This window comes from Gymnoscopelus braueri (assembly GCF_963280865.1).
Source record: "Gymnoscopelus braueri genome assembly, chromosome: 2".
NCBI lineage: Eukaryota > Metazoa > Chordata > Actinopteri > Myctophiformes > Myctophidae > Gymnoscopelus > Gymnoscopelus braueri.
Window position 1 is genome coordinate 33,442,954 of NC_137604.1, and position 9,302 is coordinate 33,452,255.

Consider the following 9,302-nt stretch of genomic DNA (forward strand, 5'->3'; position numbering starts at 1 on the left):
TCAACAAGGCAATGCAATTAACTTGACAGTTACTAACAAATACTTAACTAGTAGGGGTGGAAGACACTTTTTTATTTTGAAAATAATTGATTACTACAAACTGAAAGACATTTAGACGGTCTACATAACATAGAATTCCCAAGTTTCAGCTCTGTCTGCTGCTCAACTAGTTCTGGTGCAGATAAGAGGTTTTGCGCTTCAACATTTTAGCACTAATTGGCACTGAACAAGATAGGAGGTTTTAGTCAAATGACTTTTTCTGACAAAATGAGGGGCGGGACTATCTTGCAGACAGACTGAGCATGTGCAGCATAGCCTATAGTCCTCATCCACAGTGAAATCCGAAAATCATGAAATTTGCACTTAGGAGGTTTTGCATTTTGGCCATCGATATGTGACTGCATCATTTGAAGCCATAACCATAAGTGGATCATGGAGAAAAGTAGACTCTAATGTTTGACATTCTGCTCCAGTCAGTCACTATTAATCCACTAGATGGTGTACAGTGATCATGATGGCACCGTTTGGGTCGTGCGGTCGTGCGGTGGGGCAGGGGACAGTGACTCTCTGTCCTCTGATGGTGATGATTTCTCACTAGTCTGAGTGCATTTCCTTTTCAGACAAACGTGAATGAGGGAACAACATACAACGATGCTTAATCATTACTAATAATAGACTGGAAAAGGCTACTGGGGGAGAAGAGAGAGCAGTTTATCAAACCTACTAGGATTGAATGAGAACACGAAGGAACAGACATTTGAAAGGGAAGTTACTATGACCGGAGGAATTCATAAATAAATAGCTATCTCTCTCTCTGATCGCTATGGAAAGCATCACTATGCGATTATGTACATTTGTGGTGGCGTTTGTCTTTGTACACGACCTAACCGGTGCCATACCGCGATCCAAGAAGACGTGTCCCCCGCGGTGCGACGTGGGCAGCTGTCCGAGTCCCAGCTGCCCCAGCGGGTACGTCCCGGACCGATGCCAGTGCTGCCTGGTGTGCTCCCGGGCAGAGGGAGACCCGTGCGGCCGCAAGAACGACCTGCCCTGCGGGGACGGGCTGGAGTGCAAGCTGCTGCCTGGACCTGGCCCTGCGGGGAAGCGACGAGGCGCCAAGAGGCTCTGTCAGTGTAAAATGGGACAGAATAAAGTTTGTGGGAGCGACGGGAAAACGTACAGTAATGTGTGTAAGATGAAGGTGTTCAACCGTAAAGCTTTGCAGAAGGGAAGAGCTGAGGTTTCTCTAGCGCACAAGGGACCCTGCGCCCTGCCAGACGCAGGTAAGAGTTGCCTGATTATTCAGTGGTTCTCAAAGTGGAGTCCATCCAGGGGTCCTTGAGGGGGGTTCTGGGGGTCCCCAGCAAAATGAGGGACTGTTTAACCACTTAATCCACTTAATTTTTTTTTTTGCAATTAAGCTATTCAACATGGTGTGAGCTTCTAGATCTGCTATTTTATAATTTTTAAAAATCTAGATTTTTTTAAAATAATTCCATTGAACAACACACATATTGTCTTATGGCGGTCCCTGGCACAAAATCTTTTCAGATGGGGACATGGGGTCCATAGCCATATAACTTTCAATTTGGGGGTCCACTGGAAGAAAGCCTTATAGGTTTTGGGGGGCCTTGAGTTTAGGAACTCAAAGCTAAGCATGAATATCACCCACCCAACCACCAGAGACTAAAGAGGGAGAAAGAGAGAGAAAGAGTTTAGGCTCCTCTCTCTTCTTTTCTTTATTTTTTATATCCATATTTAGCACTTCTCAGTAGGCTACTGTCTCCAGTCTCTCCACTAATCTTTATGGAATGTGATCCCAGCCTATATGATACTGGATCTGTCAAAGATCTAAACAGGAAGTAATTTAAAGTCACTCCCATCCAGGGGACCTCTCTGGAGTAGACATCAGATTTAGGAGAAAGCTGTAAGTCAGGAAGTGATTAGTGGTTTGGACATAAATATAGCCTAGTCCCCCCCCTTTCCTCAGAATGCACTGCACTGGCTGTAGATCAATTAGTGTGTGTGTGTGTGTGTGTGTGTGTGTGTGTGTGTGTGTGTGTGTGTGTGTGTGTGTGTGTGTGTGTGTGTGTGTGTGTGTGTGTGTGTGTGTGTGTGTGCGCGCGCGCGCGTGCGCGTGCGTTTGTGTGTGTAAAAGAGAGAGGGAGAACAATTATCCTACTTATCAGGAATTAACATTATTACACACACCCTCAATAATAGCACTATTGCCTGTGTTTTATTGAACAGTACACATGTGGTCTCTGCAAATGTCTAACTACTAACTTTGACTTACATTACATTGAGGCCAGCTAAGGTCTTTATTTATTTTTCACATTGTTGCGTGCATGCTTTGTTGCATGTGTGCATGTACTGTGTTGTACTTAGGCCTGTCACAATGATTACATAATCGCCATAATCACAATTATTTGAAATAACGAGATTTTATAGTTAATCGCAATTATTTGTTTGACAATTAATCATCAAGTAAAATGCCAAGATCATGACAGCCCTAGTACTGTACTGTACTGTACTGTACTGTACTGTACTGTACTGTACTGTACTGTACTGTACTGTACTGTACTGTACTGTACTGTACTGTACTGTACTGTACTGTACTGTACTGTATGTGCGTTTGTGTCTGTGTTTGTTAACCCAATGGGTTCTTTATGTCAGTATAGGTCATATCCCGCTCCATCCAAACAGTCCTCGCTACAAGTTCAACTTTATCGCTGACGTAGTGGAGAAGATTGCTCCTGCTGTTGTCCACATTGAACTATTCTTAAGGTATGTGTGTGTGTGTGTGTGTGTGTGTGTGTGTGTGTGTGTGTGTGTGTGTGTGTGTGTGTGTGTGTGTGTGTGTCACAACTCACATAAGTCCACATTTTTCATCGTCTGTCAAAACTTACAAGCACTCTGACTGTGCAATAGTGAATATAACACCTTTTCAGATGTCACAGCTAATACACCAGATGTTGTTGTTGATGAGGACAGTAGAGAAGTCACCCTTCTCGTGGGATGTACCGTTCATTTGACCACAGTCTGGAAGAGGCATTCCTTACCAAGGTGCTAAAGTGCCAGCGTCTTAAGGATGCTATTACAGCTTGGTTGGGTACAAATGTAAATGGTTTGTGATTATATTTGGAAGCCTCTGTAATGTCCACAAACTAGTGGTGAGAGGCCTGCAGACTGCAGGAATGCCCAAGCCAAGAGCGAAGGCATTGGCAAAATTCTGTTCAGTGTCTGCGATAATTGGCAGACGGATATGGAGGAGACGATGCTGCCTGTAGCCGTGAACTGAGACTGAAAACATGTGTTGTTGAGATTACCAAGCTTGTGTGCGTCTACTATTGTTTGTGTTCAAGAAGTTCTTGTTAAATGTTAGCCCAAATAAAGATATCAAATGTGTGTTTATACAAGGAAAAAGAGATACATTTTTAAAACCATTTTTATTTTTGACATTAAAATGCGTTACTTGTTCTTCCATATCTGTCTGCCTTTGTTCCCCTAATTTTTTATACTCAAATTCACCAAGTCAGTTAATCTACATACTAGCATTACATCCGAACAGTTCACATGCAATGCAATAATGATTCATGATAAATAAAATATAAATATTTGGTTAACTGAGTCTGTCTATCTCTGTCTGTATCTCTCTCTCTCTTTCTGTCTGTCTCTCTCTCTCTCTCCAGACATCCTCTGTTTGGTCGACACATTCCTCTCTCCAGTGGTTCTGGTTTCATCATGACACAGGCAGGCCTGATCGTTACCAATGCTCACGTGGTAACCACGGCGAGCACGATGACGGGCCGGCCTCAGCTGCGTGTGCAGCTGCACGACGGTGATGCATATGAGGCCGTGGTCAGGGATGTGGACAAGAAGTCAGACATCGCCACCATCAAAGTCAGCGCTCAGGTTGGAACGCACGCACGCACGCACGCACGCACGCACGCACGTCTCCATAATGAATCAGCTGTGTGTGGAGGAACATTGAGCTATGGGAATCACAGGTGAATTAAATCATGATTCATGAAATTGGTGATGTAATCATGCATTACGTTTATGTTTGACAGGAAGTAATTAACATTGGACTTTTCGGGGCTTTGGACATAAAAATGCACAAAACTCTATTGGTATTAGATCTCCATTCGGCTCTATTATGCTCTAGATGCTCTAAAAGTGTGAAAAACATGTTTTTCTTCATTTCGGCTCCTCTTTAAATGCACCTGTTTAAATGGGCCTTTACTGTACAAGTGCCCTCGTCTCAGCACTGCTATGCCAGTTTCTCACAATGACAGACTCAGACGTTCCACTGGGCAGCTTGCAGGAATACACACGTAAACACTAACTGTGACTGGAGGCTGATGATGTGTGCCTTCTCTCACCCATCTCTGAAATACTTCTCTGTTTCTCTCTTCCTCTCTCTCTCCTCTCCTTCAAGGTCATTAGCACCCATCAAAACGTTGTCTTTTCTGTTTCTCCTACTAATTTTCCATTTTCCACCATGTCCACAGAAGCATGGATAACCAGGTTCCCTCCTATGTTTCTGTGTGTGCAGTTATGTGCTGGGTTCATCTGTCTACATTTGCGTGTGTGTGTGTGTGTGTGTAAGCGTCATCATTGTGTCGATACACAGTAAAAAGTGTTCATCTATTTATAACTCTGGGAGAGACACAGAGATAACAACGGGATGGGAGAGTGTTGGTGATGCTGTGATGGGAATTTAGAGCTTAAAATACCTTGTGGTATCAGTGCATACATTCCATATCAGTGCATGTCTTTTCTTCCTTGTCTTTTCTACAAATAGAACTAGCAAATAGCAATACATTTGACAAATTGGTCCTACTATGTGCCTACGCCTATACAGTATGTTTACGTTCATATACATTTGTTTAGTGTGCATGTACAAAAGTTAAAGTAACACTCAGGATGTTACTGTGGATGTGTATGTGAGCAGAAGAAGCTTCCGGTGCTTCCTTTGGGACGCTCGGCTAGTCTGAGGCCAGGGGAGTTTGTGGTGGCCATCGGCAGCCCCTTCGCCCTGCAGAACACCGTCACCACGGGGATAGTCAGCACCGCACACAGGGACGGCAAGGAGCTGGGGATCAGAGACTCTGATATGGACTACATCCAGACTGATGCCATTATTAATGTGAGCACATGTGAGCACAACTATAAGACTTAAATGCTGTTTGTGTGTTAATATATGGATAGTTTCACAGCCATCTGATGTGCGGCAGTGTCACTATGAGACTCACTAATGTGATTGTACTTGTTTGTGTCACCTTTGTCATCATGTCGTCATGGAAGTATGGTAATTCTGGAGGACCTCTTGTTAACTTGGTGAGTAGCGTTCATACTGCTGTACAGTATGAACAAGGAGCTCTTTTTCTAAATGGACAACCACAGCAAATATTTGACCCTATGAAATATTAATTATCCCATTAGCATCCATGAGTTCATGCACCTCCACGACTGTGTGTGTGTGTGTGTGTGTGTGTGTGTGTGTGTGTGTGTGTGTGTGTGTGTGTGTGTGTGTGTGTGTGTGTGTGTGTGTGTGTGTGTGTGTGTGTGTGTGTGTGTATATGTGTGTGTGTGTGTGTGTGTGTGTGTGTGTGTGTGTGTGTGTGTGTGTGTGTGTGTGTGTGTGTGTGTGTGTGTGTGTGTGTGTGTGTGTGTGTGTGTGTGTGTGTGTACACACGTGCGTACGTACGTGTGTGTGTGTGTGTGTGTGTGTGTGTGTGTGCGTGTGTGTGTTAGGATGGCGAGGTGATAGGCATCAACACTCTGAAGGTGACTGCAGGAATCTCCTTCGCCATCCCCTCTGACAGGATCAGGCGTTTCCTCACAGAGTCACAGGACACACACACCAAAGGTCAGAACCTACAGTCATACATGGACTGTGTGTGGTTTCCTTAAGTAAAGAAGTTTAGTCCAAGCTCATGAGAAAATACTTTACAGTACAATCCTGTGTGGTCATTTATAATTTAGGCATTTAGCAGACGCTCTTATCCAGAGCGACTTACAATAAGCAAGGTACATACTGTACATAAAATGCAGAGAGACAGTGTAGTGCCTCAAGAAACTAGGATCCCAGGTAAACCACTATCGAAATAACAAGCTATAGGATACCAGGTAAACAGTGAACCTAGCATCTGTTTAAATAACATGCTATCCAAATGACATCCTAAACATTGTGGTCAAGAAAACAAACTAATGTGGACCTAGAATGTGGACTAACTCTGAGAGTGTATAAATTGAACCAAATGAACTCGTAAGGGTCCATTTGGTTACCTTTATACACTCTCTGAGTTACAAATGGATAAATGAACACTGAGGATTTTACTGTGTATGAAGTCATATGTCTCAATGATGCCACCTCAACAATTAGTAACAGTCTGTAATTGTTTCTCTGTGTTATTTGATGTCAGTGATTATATTATTGTGTGACTGGCTATAGATAAAACCAAGCTGTTGAGAGGATCATATTACCATCTACCAGTGGAGCCCCAGTCTGATGCAGGTGAGCCTGAGTAGTGAAGACATGCTGTGATGTCATAGCCATGTGATGTCATACCTTGTGTAGTGAAGTCATGGTGTGATGTGATGTCATATCCCTATGATGTCATACGTTGTGTAGTGAAGCCATGGTGTGACGTCATAGCCATGGGGTGATGTCATATGTTCCGTAGTGAAGCCATAGGGTGATGTCACACTTTGTCTTATTCACCACATTTGAACACTTGTGAAGTGGCCAGAGCCCAAGTACTTCATTGCATTGGAATGCAATGCTTTTGACTAATGCAGTACCCTTTTTTATGTTTTATTATTAAGCTTGGGCAGATACAGATCTATCACTGATCTGCTCAATCAGGAGGAGTATATATAAACGGAATGTTGGATGAAAGATGTCCTTGAGCATTATGGGATTACAGTCACATGCTGAGGAGGTGTTTGTTCAGCCTCTTCTTAAAGGCATGAACACTACTTGATGTAATGTTTCCAACAACCGCAGGGGGAAGGCTGTTCCATATTGTTATAGCAGAGTGGAGAAAGATCCTATAAAGGCATTTGGTGTTTGACTTGAGAATTGTCAGGGCGTGGCTTGGTGTTTTTTTGTTTTTGATTGACACTTTATTCAATCAAAATATATATATTTTTTGTTGCAAAAACAAGGCACAGTGGCACAGATTTATACAAAAGAATGCTAAAAGGATGACCTATGCTTTCTTCAACAGCTGGCACCATGTCATAATGATGATGATGAAAATGGATGATGATGTTGAGGATGTTGAGGATGATGAGGATGTTGAGGATGATGATAATGATGCTGAGGATGATGATGTTGATAATGAAACAAATTGTTTTTTCCCCCCAGAAATGACAGGAGGGAAAAAACGTTTCATAGGCATCAGGATGATCACCATCACTGCAGCGTGAGTGTTGTTACACCCACACAATGAACACACATTTACATATTGATGATAACCTTAGATTCTACCAGGGCTACTAGCTGTATTGTGTCAGAAAATAGACAGACGTTAGGTATGTGCTAGTCTTGGATAGCCAGACACTGAGACTATGTCTGTACTGATGTGTATGTGTGTGTGGGGCAGTGTTGTGGCAGAGCTGCGACTTCAGAACCCAGACTTTCCTGATGTGAGCAATGGAGTTCTAGTGCACCAGGTCCTACCGGACTCTCCTGCACTCAAGTAGGTTCACGCACTGACACACATACCCTCAAACACCCTCATAACCAGCACACTGAACCTTAGACAAAATAGCCAAATTAATACCTGTCACATTGATGTGTTGTGAGCTTGAGCTTGTAGATATGCTATTTTCACTCATGTTGAATATTTTTGAAAATGTTGACCTATAATGTTAACCACTTGAATCCTAGTATCCCTACTATGTGCATGTCATATTAGGTGAACATTCAGTGAAGAGTTTTTGGGGGAAAAAGGAGAGGACCAAGTATAGACCCCTGGGGCACTCCGGTCAACAAATTTGTAGGCTTTAAGTGGTTATATAGGAACGAACCTCTGTCTCTCTAACCTAGGGGCGGCATCAAGGCGGGGGATGTCATTGTCACGCTGAACGGCCGAACTCTTTGGAAGAACGAGGACCTGCAAGGGGCGTTGCTGGGAGATCAGCCCCTCCTCCTGGAGGTGCGGCGTGGTGATGACGAGCTGCTCTTCAACATCTACCCTCGTGTCATTGTGAATTAAGCGTTTTGTAAATAAGGTCGCACAGGGTTTTGTAAATTGCCTTTTGTATGCAACTATTGGGCTGGGCTCAATGTAAGCTATAGTAGTAGCAGCCTTAAAATGATCCCTGGCTAATAAGCCTTATATGCCTTAATACATGATAATTGCCCTCTATAACTAAAATATATTTTTTAAAACACCTTCAGTATTTTATTTATTTCAGAAATAGTTTATCTTTTACTCAAGCGGGACAACGGCCGTTGCAAGTTGATGATGTCATTTGCCCATGTGTGGTCCAGCCCTATGGAATGTATGGAATGCTAATAAAAAACAACTTAATACTTCCTAAGGTTAATATGAGCATCAAAACAATATTTTAAACATGTTTTATTAGCCCATGCATTCCATACATTGAAGGGCTGGACCACACATGGACAAATGACATCATCAACTTGCGACGGGCATTGTCCCATTGAGTAAAAGATGAACTGTTTCTAAAATAAATACAATATTTAAGTTTAAATGACATTTTTAGTTATAGAGGTCAATTATAATGTATTAAGGCATATTTGGCTTATTATCCAGGATCCTTTAAAGCCTGATTTATACGTAGTTGCGTGCCGGTGTCACGCACCGAAAATAGCAGATCTACAAGTTAACATTTGTACAGTCTCAGAGTTACAAATGGGATAAATTAACATGGACGGCTTTACTGTTTGGACACTATAATGACAAATCACATAACGGAGACACGTTAGATACTGTACTTCACCAGAATCACTGCAATGGAACGCTTTTTTTGCACTGTTTAAAAGATAGTTTTTTTGTGTATAAAAACTAAAAGCGTGTGTGCACATGCAATCACATGGGTGTCTGTCTTTATGTGTGTGTGTGTGAGGCACAGACATCCTAGCAGCTGCCGTCCAGCTGTATGGTAGGTAAGAAGGTAGGCTAGGCTCCTTGGTTTCTGCTCCCCTCTTTGCCTTGGAAGGATATTCTCGTAATCTAAACAAACCTAACACAGCACCTAGGTAAATACTAGCGCACACACACACGCACGCACGCACGCACGCACGCACGCACGCACGCACG

The 9,302-nt window shown here is 42.9% G+C and overlaps 1 protein-coding gene across 1 annotated transcript; it reads left to right on the top strand.

The window, feature by feature from the left end:
• Positions 1 to 561: 561 nt before the first annotated feature.
• Positions 562 to 9,074, top strand: htra3a (HtrA serine peptidase 3a). Its single transcript, XM_080448399.1, has 10 exons — positions 562 to 1,283; positions 2,682 to 2,787; positions 3,693 to 3,915; positions 4,958 to 5,152; positions 5,311 to 5,343; positions 5,761 to 5,875; positions 6,461 to 6,523; positions 7,379 to 7,436; positions 7,617 to 7,712; positions 8,063 to 9,074. The coding sequence occupies exons 1-10, from the start codon at positions 824 to 826 to the stop codon at positions 8,229 to 8,231; spliced, it is 1,518 nt and encodes a 505-aa protein (XP_080304525.1). The 5' UTR covers positions 562 to 823; the 3' UTR covers positions 8,232 to 9,074.
• The last annotated feature ends 228 nt before the right edge of the window (positions 9,075 to 9,302 follow it).

Bases quoted from the DNA above. Each gene is read 5' to 3' on its own strand.
- htra3a (XM_080448399.1), top strand. From the start codon at position 824: ATGGAAAGCATCACTATGCGATTATGTACATTTGTGGTGGCGTTTGTC. The intron at 3,916-4,957 runs GTTGGAACGCAC...GTATGTGAGCAG, and splicing joins CCATCAAAGTCAGCGCTCAG to AAGAAGCTTCCGGTGCTTCC. The intron at 7,713-8,062 runs GTAGGTTCACGC...TCTCTAACCTAG, and splicing joins CCGGACTCTCCTGCACTCAA to GGGCGGCATCAAGGCGGGGG.